Below are 25,377 nucleotides of genomic sequence, written 5' to 3' on the forward strand. Positions count from 1 at the left end.
TCATATGACATTCCAAAATTCACATAAAGTAAGTAGATGGCAACACAGCTAGTGACTGCAGCACACACACACACACACACACACACACACACAGTTTGTTTCTGTGCTAAATTTAAAGTCCTAAAAGGAATACACTCAATACAGTATAATGTTTTTGTCACTTTAAATGATTCACTTTATTCAGAACTGATTATTCTTTGTTCTTCAATCAAGTTTTTACATAAACTGGAAGTGTGGGTCTTATTTCAGCAAATTACTTCACACTGTTACATCTATCCCCAGCCTGTGTTACAACTCACCCAGAGGGGTAGGTTGTAACAACGGAACGCTTTGTATTTGACATTAACGCACACAATCTGGGATTATGCAGTACACATGCAAGTAAGTTTTATTTGTAGTAGACAAATGGGCTACGATATATCAAAGTTTGAGAGATCTAGCACAAACAACCACTGAGTTACCGATGCTCAAACAAAAAGTGTTACTTTTACTGGATCAGAGGTAGCTGACAACACTTTAAAGGTGATAATTCTTCTTGGGAAGTTTCATATACATAAAGCAAAAATTACGTCTATTAGTCCCTCTTTTAAGTTTTTTTGTAAAGAACTTAATATATTTTATGACTCACTGACTTCAGTTACTAGAAACAAGAAATGTATAAAAACATCTCTCAAATTAAAAAATGTTATTTGTAAAATGTAATGCTTTATCTTACATGATGTATATTTGTTATAGGTATTTTTTTTTTTGTGTGTGTGTGTTGTGAGTTATGTTTGAAGTTAGTATTTCTGTATAAGTGATTTTGAAAGAGAGAGAGAGAGAAAAAAAGGTGTTACTTTCATCCCCTACAGGAGACGAGAAGCGCTGATTGGGCCACGGTAGATTGCCGTTTAAAACCACCAATCACTGCGTACTTTTCTCGTGACGTAAGAACATTTGAAATCGACGAGCCGCCCGAACGGTTGTTGAAGAAATTGGAGTAAAATGTTCGTGGTCGGGATGGTGTTATCTGACGGAACTAAGTGAGTACGGACTCGGAGTCTTTCACATTCAAACCTGGCGGAATCGGACACAGAGGTGCTGGAGGATGTTTTACTCGCTGGTGAGTTACAGTGTGTGGACCACACAACAAACCTGTATCAGCGGTCAGCGGAACTCTCCCTTCCACAATAATTACTGGACTGTACGTTTATTAATGTATTTTTCAGTTTACGTATTTCTTTTTTATCCTTTACGTATTTACACAAACAAAAATCAGTTTCAATCGAGAATGACATGATTTTTTTTATCTTTATACCTTTGTTTCACATGCACATTCAGTACTATGTGACAGTTGCATTAATTTGGGGTGTAATGCTGCTTTTGAATAACAACTAACGTTAGATTTGTTTTCATCCAGAACCCAAACTGCCTGCTTGAAGATGAACACTGATGAAGCAATAAAATATCTCCTTTTACAACAAAGGTACTGTAATCCGTTTCTACTTTCTTGGTGACATTAATATTGGTAACACTTTATTGTAGAGTTCAACTCTCACTTTTAACTAGTTGCTTATTAGCTTGCATATTACTAGTATATTATAAGCACATATTAATGCCTTATTCTGCATGACCTTATTCTACATCCCTATATCCTACCCAATACCTAAATTTAAATGCTACAAAAACTACCTTACCAACTATTAATAAGCAGTAAATTGGGAGTTAATTAAGGCAAAAATTGTAGTTAATAGAGAATATGTTCCCTATACTGTAGTGCAGTGGTTTTCAACCCTGTCCTGGAGGACCTCCAGCCCTGCATATTTTGTATGTCTCCCTTATCAGACACACCCGGTTTAGTTCTTGCAGTCTCTACTAACAAGATGATGAGTCGAATCAGGTGTGTTTGATGATGGAGACATACAAAATGTGCAGGGAAGGGGGTCCTCCAGGACAGGTTTGACAACTCCTGTTGTAGTTTTACTGTAATATTATGTTCTATGCATATGAATACTGTACATTTGCTACTTAAGTGTTCATTTGGTTGTCTTTTGAACTTAAAAGTTAATAATCGTTCAGTAATTCATAATGGGGTAATGGGAAATAAGCATTAATTCTAAGACTGTTTTTGATTTGTTAGTTTAGCAAATATTGAATGTACTGGTAATAGCAGTCTTAGGTAAGGCTTTAAAGTATATCATTGTATATTGCATATTGTTAACCTATTTAAACTTAATATTATTATTATTATTATGTTTTCTTTAGAGACTGAAATTTTCAACTCTTAACTCCTCCTATAGAGCTTTAAAAGGATAGCTCATCCAAAAATGAAAATTCGGTCATTAATTACTCACCCTAATGTCGTTCCAAACCCGTAAGACCTTCGTTCATCTTTGGAACACACGGAGGAGAAGAATTGTTGAATAAAATCGTTTTTTTTTTTTTTTTTGGTGGGGGGGTACAAAAAGTATTCTCGTAGCTTCGTAAAATTATGATTGAATCACTGACCATTTTAACGACGTCCTTACTATGTTTCTGTGCCTTGACTGCAGTGGTAGTACCATTGCTGTCTATGGAGAGTCAGAGAGCTCTCGGATTTCACCGGTGGCCGTGGGTTAAAATGATTCTTTTGATTTTATTACATTCAACGCAAACAGCTGTTGTTGAGGCTTGAAATGTGTAACGGCACTCATAAAGAAATTCACAGAAACCGAAACATACAGAGGTAAAAATTGTACATGTTTAATATATTTAAGTAACATACCATGACAAGGGAGCTATTTTGCTCAATATTTTCATGATTTTAGTTCAACAAACAAGTAAATTTTAAACACAATATTGACTGGTTTGTTCTGTTTCACCAATGAAAATAGTTCCAAAGAAAGATGACAGCAGAAGTATTTCACATTCTCCAAGAAACACTCCGCATTGTTTTAGTACAGCGCTTTGAACCAACCAATCGGTTAAATTAATAAGCAAATTAACATCATCTACTTGCGGTTTAGTGTATTTAAAAGTATGCTTTTTCCTCAGCATATCTTTTTTCTATAGGCCTATTCAAAATGTTATTGCAGTTGTAATTTTGCACTGTAAATTTTATTTGATTGGCAACAGCGCTATAGTGCATTTTGATTTTCTGATTTTTTTTGTTTTGTTTTGTTAACTAATTATTAGACATTAAAGATGATGCATACATTTATTAATGTTAAAAAAATTGGCCTTTATTAAGGTAAATAACATCTTGGGGTAAATATAAAAAAATAAGATTTAAGCATGTAAAAGCTGATAGAGCACTGATGAAAATATAGCTTCTTATGTTTATACCACCAAAAATCTTGGTGATGCAGTGCTTTTGTGAGGATATTTTGTATGGGATATTGTCTGCTGATATGAAAAGTTCATTGTATGGTAATAATGGATAGCATTTTGACAGTGATAATATCCTCCTGATAACCAGGGGAAAAAGGTTTTGTGAAATTAGGCTTTTAGGGGACATTTTATGTGTTGTTCAAAAGACATGTATTGGCAAAAACCATTTTTGACGGAATCAATCAATCAATTTTTATGTTTCAGGATTTTTGTTAACCAAACTTTGTATAAAGATGATTCTCAACTGTTATGAAAGATAAAACATAATGAATTGATATACTCTTATTTTATGCATTATGTGTGTAAAATAGCTATAAATAAATGAAAAAAGAAGTGGAGATAGTAGTAGTAATAATGGGAGTAGTAATTAGCAACATTTTCATTAGAATATCTAATATTTCATGGGAATATTGATATTTAATTTCTTTCCCTGTTTATTTGTTGTGTTTGCCTGTTTACATGCTGTAAGTCTTTGTTCATTACAGTGAACAAAATGCTATGCTTGGGGTTCAGGAGGATATTTAGTTTTCTTTTAACATTAAATATCACACATGCATGTAATATAATGTGTATTTCCATCACAGGTTTAGTCTTAAATTTCACAAAAGGTGGTATTAAAAAGGTCTGTAGTAGACACCCTGATATAATTCTCAATTCTTTTTTTTCTTCCTTTCCTCAGAATTGTAATGTATAAACACACAGTTGCAAGAAAATGTCAGAATTGTGAGCTGACATTTTTCCTGTCAGAATTTGACAATTGCAACTTTTTATCTCACAATTCTGAGAAAAGTTTGATTAAAACTTATAATCATTGCTGTTAGTGTTCATCGTCTGTTTGATTACGTCTTTAATTGATTTTTACGGTACATCTCTGCCACATGTACAGGTGCATCTCAATAAATTAGAATGTGGTGGAAAAGTAAATTTTTTTCAGTAATTCAACTAAAATTGTGAAACTCGTGTATTAAATAAATTCAATGCACACAAACTGAAGTACAAACCCGATTCCAAAAACGTTGGGACACTGTACAAATTGTGAATAAAAAGGAATGCAATAATTTACTCATAAACTTAATCTCATGAACTTATATTTTATTCACAATAGAATATAGATAACACATCAAATGTTGAAAGTGAGACATTTTGAAATGTCATGCCAAATATTGGCTCATTTTGGATTTCATGAGAGCTACACATTCCAAAAAAGTTGGGACAGGTAGCAATAAGAGGCCGGAAAAGTTAAATGTACATATAAGGAACAGCTTATTTGCAACTTACTAGGTCAATTGGCAACATGATTGGGTATAAAAAGAGCCTCTCAGAGTGGCAGTGTCTCTCAGAAGTCAAGATGGGAAGAGGATCACCAATTCCCCCAATGCTGCGGCAAAAAATAGTGGAGCAATATCAGAAAGGATTTTCTCAGAGAAAAATTGCAAAGAGTTTGAAGTTATCATCATCTACATCATCTTTCACCCATAGAAAACATTTGGCGCATCATAAAGAGGAAGATGCGACAAAGAATACCTAAGACAGTTGAGCAACTAAAAGCCTGTATTAGACAAGAATGGGACAACATTCCTATTCCTAAACTTGAGCAACTTGTCTCCTCAGTCCCCAGACGTTTGCAGACTGTTATAAAAAGAAGAGGGGATGCCACACAGTGGTAAACATGGCCTTGTCCCAACTTTTTTGAGATGTTGATGCCATGAAATAATAATAATAATAATTTAAAATCAACTTGTTTTTCCCTTAAAATGATACATTTTCTCAGTTTAATTAATAATCATTGCATTCGGTTTTTATTCACAATTTGTACAGTGTCCCAACTTTTTTGGAATCGGGTTTGTAGTTTAAGTCTTTGGTTCTTTTAATTGTGATGATTTAGGCTCACATTTAACAAAAACCCACCAATTCACAATTAATCTCAACAAATTAGAATACTTCATAAGGCCAATAAAAAAAACTTTTTTAGTGAATTGTTGGCCTTCTGGAAAGTATGTTCTTTTACTGTATATGCACTCAATACTTGGTAGGGGCTCCTTTTGCTTTAATTACTGCCTCAATTCGGCGTGGCAAGCCACTGTAAAAAAAAATCTTAATTTTACAGATAATAACTCTAAATTTTTTAGAGTATTTTTCTGTTATTTTAAATTATATTCAAAACTCTGTAAAATTACAAACAATATCTGTAAATTTATTAATTGACTGTTAATTTAAGGATTATATCATTAACGACAAATTACAGTAATGCTTATTTTTTATACAGGACATTTACTGTATTATTTATACAGTATTTTTCTGTTATTTTAAATTATATTCAAAACTCTGTAAAATTACAAACAATATCTGTAAATTAACTGACTGTTAATTTAAGGATTATATCATTAACAACAAATTACAGTAATGCTTATTTTTTTATACAGGACATTTACTGTATTATTTATACCGTATTTTTCTGTTATTCTAAATTATATTCAAAACTCTGTAAAATTACAAACAATATCTGTAAATTAATTAATTGACTGTTAATTTAAGGATTTTGTCATTAATTACAAATTACAGTAATGCTTATTTTTTTATACAGGACATTTACTGTATTATTTATACAGTATTTTTCTGTTATTTTAAATTATATTCAAAACTCTGTAAAATTACAAACAATATCTGTAAATTAATTAATTGACTGTTAATTTAAGGATTATGTCTGGTGTGTGAAACAGCGCCGGCGCAGCGGCAGATTCACCACTGACTGAATTCGAATTATACTGGAAAAATAAAACGTTAAGAGTGGGTTAGGGTTACCATTAATAAGTTACAATGTTTTGATCTAGAAAGTTTTTCACATTTAAGAAATTAAGTAAACGTTTGATAGTTTGCTTATATTAAGTCAAATGTAGGCTATAGCTCTTTAACTGTTGGTACAAATTGTTTTACAGAGAAAATTGTAAACAGATGAAAATCTGAAAATCTTTACCAACTCGAATTTCCCAAAAATCACCATCCACATTCAAAAACACACATATGACATATCATCTTAAAGTATATGGTTATTATGCTATATCTAATCTGAATTTGCATTTGATCATTCATAGAAATTATATGGTAATACGTGTATGAGAGTGAGGCAGTGCACTGAGGCAAATACTGACACATCTGAAACTAGCAAAAATACAGTACATGGAGAAAATAGGGTATTTATATATAAATAGGGTGGAAAACACACACACGCAATTCTATGGATTTCCTCAGTTTGGCAAATATGCATGTCTTTGTACTATGGAAATCTGAGTCCCTGGAAGAAACATAGTATGTAACACATGTAAAGGACCAGGGTGGAAGCTTGGTTATTAAAGATGTTAATGCTCCCAACTGCCTCAGTTGTCCCATTTTAGCAACCGTACGTCTTTTTCAAGATACATCACATCTTCAGAAAATCACAAGTAGGGTACTGGTGTAGCTTATTTTATGTCGTAGAATAAAACGTGAAAGTGAATTGAGCTTGTGTTCACTACAAACCTTGTCATCCACTTAACCAAAAACCCATTAAAAAACCCCATTGACTTCGGGACGATGGAACTGGAACTGCTAAAATGCTAATGTGCTTTGCATTTGGCTTACAAAGTGATGTCATACCTGCACCATACTCTTTACATGTGCCATTTAAGTATTAATACTACATTGAAATGCAATAATGCAAGCAAACTGCACAATTATTGTTAAATTGACCTTGCTGGTCAGATAGGCCAACAGGGTTCATGATGGAAAATATGGAGCGTGTAAGTCCTCCTGGGAAATTTGTATTCATGAGGTTTTACTATTTATTTTTTATGTTTTAAAATAATTTATGACACCACATCATAATGAGTCATCATGTTTTGGAGCTGCTGGTGAGTACAATTTTGCAAGCTTTTGCAAATGTGTCTGTTAGTAAGTAAATCACTAATATTGCTGTGTGTGTTTCCCTCATGATCCAGGAATTTAGAAATTAGGGAATAAAAATCATCCAGCCACACGATCTTCAGATGCGGTGAGTAACGTTATTGTCATTGTAAAAAGCACGTGAAAAAGAGGCAGAACATGTAAACTCAAAGGCACACTGGTTCAAACCCTCCAGACCATATTTTACCTCTCTTTTTGAGATTACAGGCCTAGCTGACCCCAAAATAAATGTCCTTTCCAAATTTAAGTATTTTCAAACCTGTATGACTTAAGGTGATGATACACAGGGCAATTTTTTCAGCAATGTTGCCGTCAAAGGGCAACCACGACCGATCTAAATGAATCCAGATAGAAATGTATTGCCCATTTTCAATGGGAAAGTGCCCAAGCAACAATCACTCTGCAAGATTGCCCAGCAACATTGCTCAAAAAGTTGTCCTGTGTATCATCACCTTTACTTCTGTTAAACACAAGAATGTTGGGAATCAAACAATATTGGAACCCTTATATGGAGAGAAAAAAAAAAACAAGGAAGGCATTTCTCTTAATGTTCTACAGAAGAAATGTATACAGTTTTGGAACAACATGAGGGTGAGTAGAGTAAATAATGAGAGAACTCAAATTTTTGGATGAGCTGTGCTTTTCCCATTGCTAAATTAAAGTGTAGAAAACATGTTTTAATGGTGGATGGATTACAATAATTTATTACCATTTGGTTAGTGTAGCAAAACTATAGTTAATTTTAGTAAGGGTTTATATAACACTTAAGGAACACATTAAAAAATGGTCCTATGTCCCCCTGATCAATGGTCTGTTAACACACATTAAGTAAACTTTTTAAAAGACCTTTATTAATTCACTTGATGCTGGGAAGGTAAACTTTGTGAAGGACTGTAATGAAGTCATTTGGAAAGCTGTTGAGAAGTAGGCCTATGTTTCTTGAAGCTGGTTTAGTTATCCAAGAACATATGATAAATTAATCTTTGAGTAATTATAACATACTTTATAGGGATCATAGTCATGTGTCCCTCATCTGCCATATAAATGTGGTGAACAGAGGACCCAGGGAACATAGGTATGACCCCCAATGAATCCAGTGGTGCCAAATCATATCAAGTGTGAAACCTCCCCTTTCAAACACAAAAATGCACTTAGTGCCTCTGGCATAAGAGCATTAACTGCTATTTTCTATGACTTTTACATCATGTGCCAGGATTTGCAACACTGGGGGTGTCATTCCCACAACATTTTCCAGGATGTAGCTCTGCAATTTAGTTTTATGAACTCTGGGTTAAAACCTTTGACTGCTCTGAACTTCAAAATATGCACATTTGATGGCTGAATTAAAATGGACTCCATAAAACATTTATTTACTTATCAGTAGATGATAAAGCTATGAGTAACATGCTTTAACATGACATTAGCATGTCCATCAATGGAAATCAAACCCACCCAAGTTGTAATTGTTTTTTTTTTTTTTTTTTTTTTTTTTTTTTTTGCTTTTACAAATTGTTCAGTTAACTACACCGAAATATAGCTTGTGCTTGTCTTGCATGGATGCTACATTTGGGCCCAAACCTGTTGTGTGTAGCTACCTGTTTCTTTTCAAGTAATTTTTACATTCCCCTTTTCCAACAGTGATAACACTTTTTAACATTTTTATTTTTTATTTTTTTAGATCAAGCCATTGGAACATTGTTTACGGAGCAGAACTGGCACCAACAGAGAAACAAGTCCATCATTGGTAAGTATCAACTGCAGTATATAAAACCGTAGTCAATTTTAAAGGCACAATGCAGCTCTTTTTTTCTCCCCCGTGCTATCCCAGATGTATAAGATGTTGCCAACATTCTTCAAAAATATCAAATTTTAATGCTTCACAAAAGAATTTTTGAAAAAAATTGCAGGTTTGAAAAGACATGATGGTGAGTAAATGATGACAGAATTGTCATTTTTGGGTGAACTATCTCCAGTACTTTAATAATCAACCACAAGGAGAATATACCTTTTTTTTTTTAACACAATATCATCATCAATCCTTTGTTGATTTAATTCCCTAGAGAATATTGAGAGAAAGACCCTCATTACCCATATCACAGCAGTCTGTAAACACCTCCAGTTAATATAAATATTGTTGGTTTTATTTTGTAATACATATTGGCATTTTTAGGTGTTAACCTTGCAATGATACCTCTGGAAAAGAATGTCCATTGTTGTGAATCTACATGTTCCTTTTCTTGGTGATGCACATTTTTCTATCAGACAAAAGTTGTAGATACCAGACAAAACGGAAGACAAACAGACAATTTAAATAAAAATGTATTAAACTTGTTTAAAGGAAACACAAAAAAATTGAAATAATTGAGAGAATCATAGTCTCTTTTTTTTTTTTTTTTTTTTTTTCCAGATGCACCAAGGATGCAGCTGATTACTGGCTGTTGCAGGATTGCTGTTTATTTGCTGTATCTGTCACTTCTGGTACACTTTTGTTGTATGTTTTGATTTAACTTATTAATACACTTGTAGAGTTAGGATTCTGAATTAAAAGACAGTATAATATATATTAACAGAACTATGCAGGGCCCCCAGGGGTCAGCAGAACATTTTGGAAAAACTATATAAAACTGATTTGGAAAATACAAGCCAAAATATAAACAAAAGCCATTATAATGTTAATTTACCTCTGAATACCAAAAATTTTAAGGAACACTCCACTTTTTTTGGAAGTAGGCTCATTTTCCAACTCCCCCAGTGTTAAAGGAGAACTCCGGTCAATTTTAACATAGATCTCATTTTTTTGTAAATTTGGAGTGCTGTCAGTACAGAGAACAACGACAAAAATCGGTGTTGCCTACACCGTGTTATCCTCTTTTTAAAATTTGCACCCTGTTGACTTAAACGGGGTAAGTTTTAAACCTGCTTTTAGCCTCTTAACATCCTCGATGTGTCATTACAAGTGCACCAGCCATGTAAGTGATTCCTTCAGAGTGAACACAGGTGAATCTGACTGCAGTAGATGTGAAAGATATTAATAAAAGTTACGTTAATTCAGCCAGCGCACATACCTGTGTTTACATCCTGTTTTCGGTCGGAGTCCACAGTAGTCGATTGTCGAGTTCACGCGCATAGGTTTAGTTACCTATGATCACGTGTGTGAACTCGACAATCTAATCCGACCGAAAACATTCTATTTCTAAAAAAAGTGGAGTATCCCTTTAAATTTAAATTGTTAAATGTTTAGAATCAATACTGGTGTGAAACAGTGAAAATCTTGTACATGTATCAGTTTTGTGTTCAGTATGTTTAGAATATTTAACCTTAATCCTAATGTTTGAGAATTTTGATGAAACTGTTCTACTGATAACTACTATATAGTTAAAATGTTATATTTAATTTAAGATATATACTGTAATTTATCAACTGAATCATTCCATTTTATTTAATTACATGTAATTTTAAATACTATTAACTTATTTGTCAACACAAATGCTGCAAATTAAAGTTTGAGATGATTTTAATCAGTTTCATGCAGTTTTTTTTACAGACTTATTTTGTCTTCCGAAATAAAACTGTTAATTTACAATCTTGAGCACGTCTTGACAATTTATTGAATGTTTGATCGTTATGATTTAGCAAAGGTCTGTAGTGTTTCTCAGTAGAACCTTTAGTGCCGTCACTTTATTGAAGGTGTTTGATCATTATAATCTGGGAAATACCTGTAAAATAACTGTTTTTCAGCAGAACTTTTAGTGCCATCACTTTATTGAAGGTGTTTGATTGTTATTTTACTGGTATTTCCTAAATTATTACAGTGTTTCTCCATGAAACTTTGTGCCATCACTTTATTGAAGGTGTTTGATTGTAATAATTTAGGAAATACCTGTAAAATAACAGTGTTTCCCTGTAGAACTTGTAGTGCTGTCACTTTATTGAAGGTGTTTGATCATTGTAATCTAGGAAAAATCCATAAAATAACAGTTTTACACTGTAAAAAAATAATCGTAAAAAAAACGGTCAAATGACTGGCAGCTACGGCTGCCAAACAAAAACTGTAAAATAGCTTAATTCAAACAAGGAAATACCTGTAAAATAACAGTGTTTCTCTGTAGAACTTGTAGTGCTGCCACTTTATTGAAGGTGTTTGATCATTATAATCTAGGAAAAATCCATAAAATAACAGTTTTACACTGTAAAAAAATAATCGTAAAAAAACGGTGAAATGACTGGCAGCTACGGCTGCCAAACAAAAACCGTAAAATTAAGGTAAAATATCTTAATTCAAACAAGGAAAAACCTGTAAAATAACAGTTTTACACTGTAAAAAAATAATCGTAAAAAAAAACGGTCAAATGACTGGCAGCTACGGCTGCCAAACAAAAACCGTAAAATTAAGGTAAAATATGTTAATTCAAACAAGGAAAAACCTGTAAAATAACAGGGTTTTTTTCTAAAACTTTTAATGAAAAAATCTGTAAAATGATAGTTTTTGCACTTTATTGGAATTAAGATATTTTTCATTTATTTTACGGTTTTTGTTTGGCAGCCGTAGCTGCCAGTCATTTGACCGTTTTTTTACGATTATTTTTTTTACAGTGCAGGTTTCTTTGACAGTGGCCTTCAGCTCATCTGCATTGTTGGGTCTGGTGTCTCTCATCTTCCTCTTGACAATACCCCATAGATTCTCTATGGGGTTCAGGTCAGGCAAGTTTGCTGGCCAATCAAGCACAGTAACACCATGGTCATTGAACCAGCTTTTGGTACCTTTGGCAGTGTGGGCAGGTGCCAAGTCCTGCTGGAAAATGAAATCAGCTTCTCCATAAAGCTTCTCAGCAGAAGAAAGCATGAAGTGCTCTAAAATCTCCTGGTAGATGGCTGCGTTGACTGTGGACTTCAGAAAACACAGTGGACCAACACCAGCAGATGACATGGCAGCCCAAATCATCACTGACTGTGGAAACTTCACACTGGACTTCAAGCAACATGGATTCTGTGCCTCTCCACTCTTACTCCAGACTCTGGGACCTTGATTTACAAATGAAATGCAAAATTTACTTTCATCTGAAAAGAGGACTTTGGACCACTGGGCAACAGTCCAGTTCTTTTTCTCCACAGCCCAGATAAGACGCTTCTGACATTGTCTCTGGTTCAGAAGTGGCTTGGTAAACCCTTTCCTGAAGACGTCTGAGCGTGGAGACTCTTGATGCACCGACTCCAGCTTCAGTCCACTCCTTGTGAAGCTCTCACAAGTGTTTGAATCAGCTTTGCTTGACAGTATTCTCAAGCTTGCGGTCATCCCTGTTGCTTGTGCACCTTTTCCTACCCAATTTCTTCCTTCCAGTCAACTTTGCATTTAATATGCTTTGATACAGCACTCCTTGAACAGCCACACCTTTCAGTAATGACCCTCTGTGACTTACACTCTTTGTGGAGGGCGTCAATGTTCGTCTTCAAAGTCAGCAATCTTCCCCATTATTGTGGTTTCAAAGAACAAGAGATACTCGGAATTTATACTGTAGGGATGGTCATTAACTGAAACTCAAATGTAAATATTCTAATATTTTGAGAAACTGACTTTTGACTTTCATCAGCTGTAAGCTCTAATCCTCAAAATTAAAACAATTTTTTTTTAAATGTTTTACTTTACATGTAATGAATCTAAAATATATGAAAGTTTCACTTTTTGAAATGTTACAAGAAAAAAATTAACTTTTTCACGACATTTTATTTTATTGAGATGCACCTGTACATCAGCTTGACATAGTCACCACTGATAAGCTACTACTAAATATAATCAAAACTTAATTTTCTGCAAAGCTGCTTTGCAGCGATTTGTATCTTTAAAAGCGCTATACAAACAAACTTGAACTGAAAAATTCACACTTCAAATACAGTGCCACTTTATATCTGTAAGAAATGTAATGATCCATAGACAATATAAATGATGAAAATGAGCTGTTACGTCGGAGCAATAGCCTTGTGGCCCACGTTCTGACATATGCTACAGCTGTGCACAAAGTGACCTGAGTTCAAGTCTTGGCTAAAGGTTCAGGCTTTTCAAGCCAATGTCAATGTTGTTCACAAATTTAGCCTGTAGTTGTGTTATTAATGTATAATGGATTACGTAGCTGTGTTTTAAATTATAGAAACAATATAGATACTCATAAGGGTTCATATCTATACTTTCAATAAATTAGTCTTTACATAGTTTCTGAATACTAATTAGGCTGGCTAATTTCTAAAGCTTTCAATGTCAGTATTGTTTGTGATCTTAAGATGTAATGTGTATTTGTATTTTTTCTGTTTACACTGTTGTATGCTCCTCTGTTATAGGCCATGAGGAAGAACTCTCTCATGCACACAGAGAATAGAGCTCAGTGCTGCTAACTGGGAGAGCAGCTGGAAAACTGGAGAAGAACAGTTGAACACCTATTAATACAGACGACTGTATTATTTTTCTGCAAGAACCACTCTGAGCAAACAACAGCCAGACGCTTGATTATGCACTGCACTTTACTGAGTTCTTCAACATGTGATGCTGAGCAGTTACTGAATGTAAAACTAATAATAATTTATGTGGATGCCATTTATAAACCTGTTAGATTTTGATGTTTTATTTTTGAGATCAATAAAATTGTATGTTTTAACAATGTAATAGCTAAGCTTTGTGTGTGTGTGTGTGTGTGTGTTGGTTTTGGTGGATTACAAGGACATTTCACCAGTTTACATACCAGCATTATAAGGACATTTGGGATTATGGGGACATAGGACATGTCCTCGTAATTCAAGCAATGTAGATTCATATTTTTGAGCCTCAGCAACAACCTCCTTCTTTTTTGGGGAATGTTCCTTTAAGTACGTGAACCAGTTTTCTGGTGTGTTGGAGTGTGTGGCACTCCGCCTCCTATCGGCAGGATCTGTTACTGCTGATTTATACACATTACCACCTCAATGGGCGGAGACGCCTCGGAAAACGCGGGCTGCCTTGTGATTGGTTAATCACGCTCACGCGCAGTGGAGGCGGGGTCTCTCCAGGAGCACGCGCAATCTACATATGGACAAGTGACAGCAGCGGCTAATTAGGTAAGTAAATAAAGTATTACGATTTATATATTGATTCATTAGTCTAACATATGCTAATAGACATAACACAGGCCATGTGCGCGATTCATAAGCATTCAAAAGCGCAAAATGAACATTTATATGACAGAAATTAATATAATCTGCTTGTAACGCGTTCTGCATTTTTGCTAATAACGTCATTTAATTTGTTGTTTAAATGGCCACTGAGTTTTATTCTGACCATGCACATTGTCTTTGAGAGCAGCTTTGGGGAATATTATATACGCTTTGTTAGTCTACTTTAAGATGGGTTAAATGTAATATTCTGAACTTTTAAATGTGTTTTTTACTTGATGTTTACTTCTTTAACGTTACTTGATGTGAATGAACTGCAACCGAGGTCAGCTCAGTCAGCTTTAAGAGTATAATAATATAGAATGGATAATGCATTATTAATATTGCATAGTGCAGATGAGACTGGCCAGTTTAGCATATCAACTTAATTAAATTTGAATAGCAGAATAATAAAACATTGGCCTAAAAGCATCTCTTCTTGATCTTCAGAATCAGAATGAGCTTTATTGGCCAGGTTTGTTTACACATACAAGGAATTTGTTGTAGTGACAGAAGCTCCACAGTGCAACAGAAGGACAGTAACAGGACAGGACAGATAATAAAATAATAATATACAAATATTGCATTTATTTTAAATGAAATATGTAATTAGAGGTACAGAGGTAATGCAAAATTACTTAAAAAAAAAATAATCTAATTTCAACCTCACTGTACAGTACAGCCATCCATAGAGGTTTTCAGATGCTGTTTACGTAAAATGAATATGTACACAGAGTGCTTTGTTTTCCCAGAGTGTGTTTTAAGTGAACTGCACTAAAATCCAGGAGTAAACTGTACTCGCACCTCCTCCTGAGGTAGTCTGAGTGTTGGGGCTTTCTTGTAAAATTCAACTGAACTGTGTGTATCCACTGTATGGATGCTGCAGCATATTACAGATGTATTTGCAAATGTTCTGTGCTTCATTCTGTGTTTTTAATACTTTATTTTAATTTCTGCAGCTAGATGAAATGGAGAATGTTTCTAGACGACGCAGGTTTAAGCCTGCATGTGATGCAGAGGCACACGAGATCAAGAATCAACAAGCCATACCTTGAGCAGCGGCTCATTAACAAGCTCAAAGGTACAGTACTCCATACGCTGCACTGACTAAGTGTTTAGTAATGTCTCAGAATCATGTACACATTCACTCTATGGAGAACCCAGGTAAAAAAGACGTACATGCTTTGTTGCACATTGTGGGGAGAACATGTTTTCCATTACAAATATCTAAACATCCTTAAATCAGATACACCTATTGTGAGTTGCAGCATGAACAATAAAAAGATGACTTGAACAAATATCTGTAAATAGGGTATGCAAATTGTTTTTAGTTGATTTTTCTTAGCCTGTTGGCAGATATTTGTTTCTGTTTTAATCATAAACTTGCTTAATTTTGATTAATTTCTCAAAAAGCAAGACTTCTTATCTCCTATCAATTTGCTTCAAGTAATGTATCTTGATTTAAGAATCCCTATTTGGGTAAAACTTTATAATAATTTTAATAAATCATTAAACATTATGCAATGCTTAATAGATCCTTAGTTAATATTCAAATAGCTAGAAACATGTGCTTGTTAATGTTTACTAATAAACTATTTGAACATTTCCTAATAATTAACAGATTATTTATTTAATGTAAATTAAAATGCTTACAAATGGCATTCAACTTTCAGTTCATATGATCATAAGCTTTTTTATTTTTTTAATTCTACAAAGGGTTTTAACAGATGTTATTCAATAATTAAAAGCTTGTGTTAATGTACAGCACTTGCTGCTATTGACGTGTGATACGTGGGTAAGGCTAGGAACAGGTTTGGTGTTATGGGTAGGGTTAAGCTGTGGTCGAGGGGTCAGTGGTACAGGGTTCAGTCTGATTATTGTAAGGGAACATGTTAACATAGTAGCATAATACAACTGTAGTTAGTGAAGTGCTGAAATTAACTAATTCACACTGTAAAAAAATTTAAGCCAGTACAACAAAAAAAATCTTAGTACCAATTTCCTTCTGCTTTTTTTTGTTCACTCAACTTTTGTAATTAACAGTTATACTGACTAAAATTAATTTGTCAGTCATACAAAAAATATTTAATTGGGTCAACTTAAGATTGTTAGTTTTGTGGAGAGGTGCAACTATTTTTTAACAAACCTTTTTAAGTTGCGCCAATTCAACATTTTTGGTCTGTAGAACTCAATGTCTGAAGTTGAGTGAACAAAAAAGTCCTATTGGAAATTGGTACTAAGTAATAATATGTTAAGACTGGAAACTACAATAACATTGCCCAAGTCAAAAACTGAAAACAGTGAGTTAATGTTAACAAAACATTTATTTTTGTTGGAGGCAAAAGTTGGTTGGTAAGTGTAATTTGCAACACTGCAAATTGAAATACTGCAATACAGTAAAACAGTTTTACAAAACACTGCCAATGCACATGAGAAACAAACTTTACAAATACTTTTCAAATTTAAAAGAGCATCCATCTACAAAGTAATGGCGCACCTAAACATGAAACATTTAAATATCAATTGAATTAAAATATATCAAGTAAACGAATAAGCATTTGGCTTTTTACATAATTCAACCCAGTACAAGTCTTAAAAATTCAAAATATTTAAGCCAAAGCGATCAACAATGAAAATTGAAATACTGCAATACTGCAAGTAAAACTCAACACTGCTGTTAAAACAGTATTACAAAGCACTAACACTATGTTATATGTATATGAAATCTTGATAAACAGTAGCAAATGTAAACATAAGAATTTTACTTTTAGAGAATAAGGCTAACTTTTAAACAACACTAAAAGCATCTTAAACTGTCTATACAGTAAGTAGCTTATTCTTCAGGGACTGAACTCTGTTGGTGCACTTTTCACCCAATCCCACAAAGATGTTCTGCACTGCCTCAAATGTGTATTTTAGTCCTTTTGAATACTCAATGTTCAGTGCATAGAGAAGTCCAAAGAGTACCATGAAAGCAGTAGGAAAGTCAGGTAGGTCCTGCATGACCACAGTTTCCTCCAGAATGATGCCGAAGTTTAGACATGTCTTTGTTGTCTGTGAGATATCGTCCTCCATGACTTCAAGGATGCACAGTTTCACTCCTCTTGTGTAGGTCTCCTCCAAATCACTGTCCTAAGAATTATATAAATTTAATGAAAAATTGTTGTGCATATGTACAAATATAAAAAAATAAATCAAAGCTCAAACTCTAGCAAAAAAAAACATGGCACTGTGACAAGCAGGACAAGGATAAGAACCATGGGAAAAAACGCACCCTGGCTCGTGACTCACAAAAGAGGCCCGGATGACTAAAAGGATCAGCGACAACAATGCAAGACGAGTGAAGACCAGGCCTGGACTATTTTTGGTATGTTTTATTTATGTTGCTGTCGTCCGTGAGGGGCTGCTGTTTCAATTTTATTTTGTATTTATTTTATATGATTAAAGTTCCGTTTGAACGATCGCTGGTTTCTGACTTCTCCTTCCCTGATCCTTTAACTGTGTTGGAGCTGAACCCCAGGAAGGAGGAGGCAGGAACCCGGCAAATGTTCACAACTTTAATCAACATAATCAAAACAATGTAAATAGTCCAAGCCTTTATCCTTCACTGTCGTCGCTCCTCCTTTTATCAATCCAAAGCTCTTCTGTGAGACAATCGAAACCGGTGCTGCACGCAGGTGAATTGCCTTATCAATCACGCCACCGGCCTTGCACCATTCTCACGGCTCTCAGCCTCGTACTGCTTGCCATAGGCACAGTACGTGTTAACCTGATGTAAATACTTGATGAAAACAAGCCACATGGAAACTGTCAGCACCTTTATTAAATATAACCACACATTTCATAAAATAACAGTGATCAATGAAAATATGACATGAACAAAAGCTAAAAACTTACCAGACAAGTCTTTGATATTGCATCGTGCTCCCTGAGGTACAAGGGGAGACCCCGTAAAGCTGTAGCGTGTCTGTGTGATAGGATGTCTGTTGTCTAGAGGGAGATAAATAATTTTAATTATGATTTACTTCTGCATGAATCCTTAAAGATCGTTTAAAGAGACTTAAAGGGATACTCCACTTTAAAATGAAAATTCTGTCATTATACTCACCCTCATGTTTCAAATCTGTATGAATTTCTTTCTTCTGCTAAACAGAAAGGAAGATATTTAAAAGAATGTCAGTAACTAGACAGTTTTTGGTACCATTGACTTCCATAGTAGGAAAAAAATATATACTATGGAAGTCAATGGTACCAAAAACTGTCTGGTTACTGACATTCTTCTAAATATCTCCCTTTTTGTTCAGCAGAAGAAAGAAATTCATACAGGTTTGAAACAACATTTCTGTGGATGGTTTAGACAGGTATAGTATTTCATTCAGACTGAAAAATGTGCTGTGTAGCACTTCTAGATACACATAGTTCTGTCTGCATACAAAGGAACAAAGAAGCTAACTTCTCAAGAATTCTGTCAATATCTTCAACATCAGCAGCTTCTACATGTATATCATGCAATGTATCCTCAAAGCATTCTGAAGCAGAATCTAACCAATTATCAGAGTCTGTGCGATCGACAGTTACAACTGATGAACTATAATCACTTATTTTGCATTTTTGGTGATGTTTGCACTTGTGGCTATGAAATGTTACATAGACATTAGTTTTAAAATTACAGTGCAAAAATGGGCATTGCACTGTCTCATTCCTTTTCAGATGTGTACCCAGATGCAAGTTTTTTTCAGTACAAACATTGTGATAATCACATAGGTCACATTTAAATGTAGCTTGTACTGTTGTTTTATCAGAATTTGTGTGGACCCTATATAAATGAGTTTTCAACCCACCTGGTGTTTTGAAAGAGCAGACGCACTCAGGGTACAGGCACAACAATGGTTCACATCGGCCTGGGCTCCAGTGCTTTAGCCTGTAGTGTCTCAGCAGCAGATTTTGACTGGCACAATTGTATTTACAGTATCTACACTGCATGAAGTTTGCTCTCAAGGTAGATCTGTTTAAGAAAAAAAGAACACAAAGTGAATGATCAGTTTCATAAAAGGCAAATAAATGAATTAACAATGAAATAGACAATGAATTTATACTTATGCTTTTAATTTTTTAGTGTATGACAACTGCTACACAGAGATTTTCAAAAATCATTATCTCTTCAGAACGTTATCAATTAATCTAACTTACTATTGTTGTAGCAATTAATCAGAATTCTTAGCTGCCCTTCAGTACTGTAACGTTATTAGCAGATGGAGAACCATGTAGCCTAATATAGCTGAAGTCAACAGAATGTGCACGACTTCAAAAATATTACTGTGCAGCAAAATCCATCGCAACAAAAGATAAAAACTTAAATATCTCACGTAACGTTGAAATGATTAAAAAATAAAGCTAATTTAAACATTCAGTAATGTTTATAACTTACAAAGTAAAGTTAGCTGCTAGTGGTGTTTCTATTTTTCCAACGAACTAATATCAACTAATTAAGAAGTAAAGTACAACAAAAACTAAATAAAATCACTCACCATATATATTCCTCTGGATTATTATCGCCACGTGCTGCCTTGTCTTTAATAAAGATTTTTCTCCGACCGCTTGATGAACACGCCTTGTCTTCTCAAGTTGTTTCTCCCGCATTAAAAAGTGAACGTTGACTCACATCAAGGTTGTGCAAAGGTCACGTACTGAGGGGCGTGGTTTGGCCCGATTGGAAAATATCATTTTTATCGTAAAACATGCTGCTAATTATTTTTAAATGTATGTATTATTCAAATGTAACATTTCAATAAAAAAGAACTCCTAATTAGGCTAATTGTGTTCTGTTCTGTCTTTGAGGGTATTATGCAAACTAGTGAGATGAGGCGCCCACTAACGAACTTCACAGTAAAAGTCATCCTCCGCCAATTTAATGCTGCCTCACTTAAATTTCCTCCCGCTTTTGAAAGACTTCAGTTCAATTTTGACTTAATTTCCTGTGTGTGTGTGTGTGTGTGTGTGTATGTGTGTGATGAAACTAGTATTTATCAGAATTACAATAGCACGTTAAGGCAGCATAATTTCCTGAGTTCACAATATACTGCTGTGCACAATATACTATACAATATATTATAATTTATACAGTGGGCATGATTTAATTAATACTATTATTCACTAATACTTTATTTCCAGACTCAATAAAAAAAAAAATATAACTATTATTAACACTACTCACACCTAAAACAGTTTTAGCGCCCAAGTTACTGGAAGTAGATAAAGACAAATTTAAATTGAGCCGGTGGTTGTCAAGCTGTATTGCGTTGACCTTTACGTGCACGCGATGGTTGGTATGAAGACCACCTGTGCGGTTTCCCTCGCTTATATTGTCGGCAACTTAACTTGGTTTAAAATGTTACGAATTAAAGTTTCCATTTACACGATGCCGGTTGACTAAAGTGGTCTTTTGTAAAATGAGACGAGTCAGTGAACGCTAGAGGCCGTCGTGTACCATAAAACTGCTGCTTTCAAGTGTACTAGGCGGGACACAAGCAGTAAGGCAACTTGTTTCGTTTATTGAGATTCAGTTTGAAGTACATGATATTGCACTTAATATACAAGTAAAATACATAGTGTACCAGAAAGAGGCCCTAAGTAAAGTAGACAAAGTGGTAGAAGACCATTCATTCCATTTCTGGATAGGGGAGAACATAGCCTTCAGACCAACAGCATGTTGGATTTACAGAGAAACAAGTCACTTTTGTTCATCAAATTATCGTCTAAAGCAACCTATGATAAAAATCACGCTTTAAAAAGATTAAGAGCCATATTTAAAAAGCAAGTTAATTCAATAATTTACAATAGACTTAAGCGCTGTAGTTCATTTGTTGGCCTCAAGTGAACAACGTGATCACAAACATCAAGGGAGAGGCAGAGACTCCACAGGCTCAAGCAAGGACACACCACAATATCTGAAAAGACAAGATTAATTAGGAAGTGTAAAAAAAACAAATCCACGTTACAAATACCTGCTTACTTTGAGCTCTTGTATTTTTCCTGGATTGCCTGTTGCGGGTGACCTGCAGCCCCTAGATGGCGTTTATGAAGCTCCATCAGACACGGACTGATCACTGCCAGAGTGTAACCAGTGAAGGAATACAGGTTTTCAGGCTGCCAGAAACAAACCCATTTCAGGTGGATTATAGAAAACCTGAACGAGTATTCAAGGGTTTATACATATACACCGTGTCTATAGTTGTGGAAGCATAGAAGAACTTGTCATCCAAAAGGAAAAAATGGTTTCAGTGAAAAGGTTAGACTTACCCACAAAACCCCATTTAGAGTGTAGTTGGCCAGACAGTATGCAGCTGCAGCGGTCTTGGAAGGTAAATACTGCACAAAAGGATCCACCTCAAGCAGGCTCAACTCTGAAAGATACTGTTGGGGCAGAGAAATCAATATCCAATTCAGAGGAGAAGTTCACAAGATGAAACCCACTCACCAAAGCAAGGTTTACAGTCCTGGCACATATATGCTCCTCTAATGTGTACTGCATCAAAAACTGGTGAATTGTGGGTGCAGTCATGTCAAAAGCCAGCACTCGGAGCAGGTGCTGCTCCATCTGAAGCAGCTGTTTCTTTGTGTAGGTGTCATCCGTGATGTACACAAATTCTTCCACTTCCGGAGGATACACCTCCTCGTATTTCCTAATCAGAAACACCAGGCAGTTACGTCAGTAGGTAACAAATTTAAAGAGATGCACTCATCACCACTTACGCAGCCAAGAGCATGGCAGCGGTTCCCACAAGCTGCAGTTTTCCTCTCAGGACAGACATGCACGAAAGGAAGCGGTCCAGGTAATTGACAGCCAAGTAGAGAGTCTCCGAGCACAGCTTGTATTCCTCGCCAACCTCAACCAGCCAGTCGACAAGGATGATCCTCATACAGTTAGTTATGTCAGGCTGCCTTCTCATATAGCCAGACTTCGGCCTGTATTTAACCTGAGACACAGTGCATTACAGACTGAAAGGGCTACTCAAAAGACATGCTAAAACCAAATATACCAACTTCACATTCACGCAGGTATCTGTGGATGTCCTCAGCATATTCTGGCACACACAGGACATCCTTAGAAGCGGCCTCCTCCAGCAATGACTGCATGGAAGAGTCCATGCAAGACCCTAAATATTCATTTAAAAAAAAAAAAAAAAAAAAAAAAAAAAAAAATGTTTTTGGGCAAATACATAAGAATTCTGCATTGCAAGTGGTGAGAAGTGCCTTTTAGGTGAGGTGATGTTATAAACATGAATATACAAAGTCATAAAGACTTAGAAGCCTGTGATAGAGGATCTAAAATAAAAACTTTTATCTTAAGAATTAAGAACTTTGGATCCACTTCAAATGTTGATACAATTACACCCATATCCAAACAGCTGAATTTAATGTTAACAGACTCTAATAGACTTGATCTGTCAGCATACCTGAACCAAGATCTTGGACAGCATCATCCACCAGCAGAAGCTCTGATGGCAGGAAGAATGAGGGTGATGGTTTAGCTGACTGCACGATGACCGGCTCAACCACGTGATCACCCAGTGTGACACTCGATGGGCTGACGTCACGGGTCGATGCATCACGAGAAGCTGGCTCATATTTGGATGAAACCTAATTAAACGAGACAAACGTCACTTTATTACACTCTAGGAGTAGCATTGTAAACACTTGACACTAACCTGACCAAATACTCGATTGTGTTGATCATTCCCGGTCAAGACACCAAGCACAACCCTGTCCGCTCGTCCCAGATCCATGAGCTTCTCCTGACGACTGGACAGAGGAGCGAAGCCACGGGAGGCCATTTTCTCTGCTGAAAATTAGTCAGTTCAAGGTCAACTCAAATTATAAACAACTACTTGAATTAAAGGCAACTGACGCAAAACCGTTCAAAACAAACCTCTTGCTGCTTTAAACTCTTAAAGAACCAATAAACTCTCAATGAGCGGATCAAAGAGCTTTGGCACGGATTGTCTCGCTAAACCTTTTATACGAGCACGTCGGTATCCATGACCAATCGACATGAGGCTAGTTAACACATTTGACTTAATTGAGATCTCCGACGCTTTCCAGCTGTTGCAAATAAATGCTAATTAAACTCGCATCTAAAGTATCGTAACTTGGCAACATAACCATGGAAACAGAGTACTGTTTCTTTGCTGTTCAGCGGCAGGATTAACCCTCTGGTGCTCTTTATTTGGCAGTCACACTTATGATCTTTACCGTCAAAAGTGGCCGGACACCTAAAATTTAACCCCGCCCCCAGTAAAATCAATGTTACACATTTTTGTTTAATAATATTTTTTATTTTGTATTTTGAGAGAATTTCATGGTACTAATTCATATTTATGCAATAATTTTGATCAAATTTATCCCATCGAAAATAATACAACAATTTTTTTTTCAAATATTTTCTATTACTTTTCAATTATGCCATTATTTAATTTTAAAATAGAGCCAATGACTTTTAAATCCCATTTTTGAAGACAGATTAGTGCCACCTGGTGGTAGTAAAATAAGAAAAACATCTGTAATGCCATGGTTTAGTTCCTCAAATCTTTCCCTGGAGGGCCAATCTGCTGCAGAGTTTAGCTCCAACCCTGATCAAACTCACCTACCTGTGATTTTCTAATGATCTTGAAGACTCTGATTAGCATGCTCAGGTGTGTTTTATTAGGGTTAGAGCTAAACTCTGCAGGAAAGGTCCAGATTTGAGGATCCCTGGTTTAGTCCATAGTTTACTACATAGCTCTATAAAGGCCTATAAGTTCTCTAATTGTTTTTAGACATAAATACTTATTTTTATTAAGTTGTGGGTTTGGACATATATTGAATTTTTTTTAAAAACAACTTTTTGTAAAGGTTTAGATTTATTTTATTTATTTTTTTGGTTTGAAATGTTGGTTTAAAGCGTCAGTTTTTCAATTCTTATTACTACAGTCAAACCTGAACACAGAGAAAGCATTTCGTTTCACAAAATATTAAAATTCTATAAAAAGTAACAAAAATGAACAGGAATGTTATATCAGAGCTTAATCCTTCTGGGTCTGATCTGATTTCAACCTCTTATTTCAGTTTTCTGAGATGTTATGGCTATGGTCTTAACCATACCAATTCATTTGAATGTGTATATTTGTGTGTGTGTGTGTGTTTGTGTGTGTGTGTGTGTGTATGTATGTGTCTGAGGGTGTGTATGTGTCTATTTTGCACTCTTGATGTTTCAGAGTATAACCCCTTCTTGCTGTCCACTTTTTTTTTTACTGCATTGTAGTTGAATTATTGCTTTTATTTTATATATTTGCTGGGTTACAGTCACTCCAGTTCATAGGTGTGTGTGTGTGTGTGTATAAGTGTGCATGTATGCGTGTGTGTGTGAGTGGATGTGTTGGTTTTGCACTTTTGATGTTTTAGTGTCACCCCGTCAGTGCTGTGTACTTTTTTTTTCTGCATTGTGGCAGATTTGTAGATTGTTTTTGTCAATTTCCCATTAATTTCCTATGGTCGGTCATTTTTGACCGAAGACCACAAGTGTGACAATTTTTTTTCGACCCACTTAGCCTGCTCAAATCAAGCCCTCAATTTTTTGTGTTCACATTCCAAATGCCATAAAAGTCACCAAGTTTCGTACCATTCCGATGAAGCTGTGATTTTTAACAATTCAAAACAAAAATTTTCGGTCAAACATTTTTCAGACTGAAGAGCACCAGAGGGTTAATGAGTTGTCAGACTATGTAGCCTAATGAACGTGAACTTTTTTTGACGCAAACACGTTTACAATTAACAAACAGGTGGTTGTATAAAGTATTAGCATTTTGAACCTTTAGATTAACACATTTAAAACACTTAAAACACATTATGCAAAATAAAAATATGTTAAACTGTGATATT

At 35.1% G+C, this 25,377-nt stretch overlaps 1 protein-coding gene and 2 long non-coding RNA genes across 3 annotated transcripts; 1 reads left to right on the forward strand and 2 right to left on the reverse strand.

Annotated features, from left to right (window-relative positions):
* The first annotated feature begins 947 nt into the window (after positions 1-947).
* Positions 948-13,944, forward strand: LOC306864077. Its single transcript, XR_013783738.1, has 5 exons — positions 948-1,102; positions 1,400-1,465; positions 7,323-7,375; positions 8,966-9,031; positions 13,618-13,944. It is a non-coding gene; the product is annotated as an uncharacterized lncRNA (long non-coding RNA).
* Positions 13,945-16,138: 2,194 nt separating this feature from the next.
* LOC306864572 lies at positions 16,139-20,135 on the reverse strand. The gene is made up of 4 exons (XR_013783797.1): positions 19,989-20,135; positions 19,302-19,465; positions 18,358-18,450; positions 16,139-17,592 (listed from the first exon to the last, which is right to left on the reverse strand). It is a non-coding gene; the product is annotated as an uncharacterized lncRNA (long non-coding RNA).
* An 855-nt stretch (positions 20,136-20,990) lies between these two features.
* Positions 20,991-23,716, reverse strand: LOC306864573 (cyclin-A1). The gene is made up of 9 exons (XM_079408669.1): positions 23,390-23,716; positions 23,169-23,302; positions 22,917-23,100; positions 22,504-22,616; positions 22,213-22,436; positions 21,938-22,142; positions 21,760-21,873; positions 21,473-21,606; positions 20,991-21,407 (listed from the first exon to the last, which is right to left on the reverse strand). Exons 2-9 carry the CDS (start codon positions 23,292-23,294, stop codon positions 21,356-21,358), a joined length of 1,152 nt encoding a protein of 383 aa, XP_079264795.1. The 5' UTR covers positions 23,295-23,302; positions 23,390-23,716; the 3' UTR covers positions 20,991-21,355.
* Between the last annotated feature and the right edge of the window lie 1,661 nt (positions 23,717-25,377).

This window comes from Barbus barbus (genome assembly GCF_936440315.1).
Source record: "Barbus barbus genome assembly, chromosome: 45".
Taxonomy (NCBI): Eukaryota; Metazoa; Chordata; class Actinopteri; order Cypriniformes; family Cyprinidae; genus Barbus; species Barbus barbus.

Excerpts from the sequence above, each read along its gene's own strand:
- LOC306864573 (XM_079408669.1), bottom strand. The coding sequence starts at position 23,294 with ATGGCCTCCCGTGGCTTCGCTCCTCTGTCCAGTCGTCAGGAGAAGCTC. Across the intron at positions 21,874-21,937 it reads GGACTGTAAACCTTGCTTTG|TATCTTTCAGAGTTGAGCCT; the intron begins GTGAGTGGGTTT and ends CTGCCCCAACAG. Across the intron at positions 21,408-21,472 it reads GAAAAATACAAGAGCTCAAA|ATATTGTGGTGTGTCCTTGC; the intron begins GTAAGCAGGTAT and ends TTGTCTTTTCAG.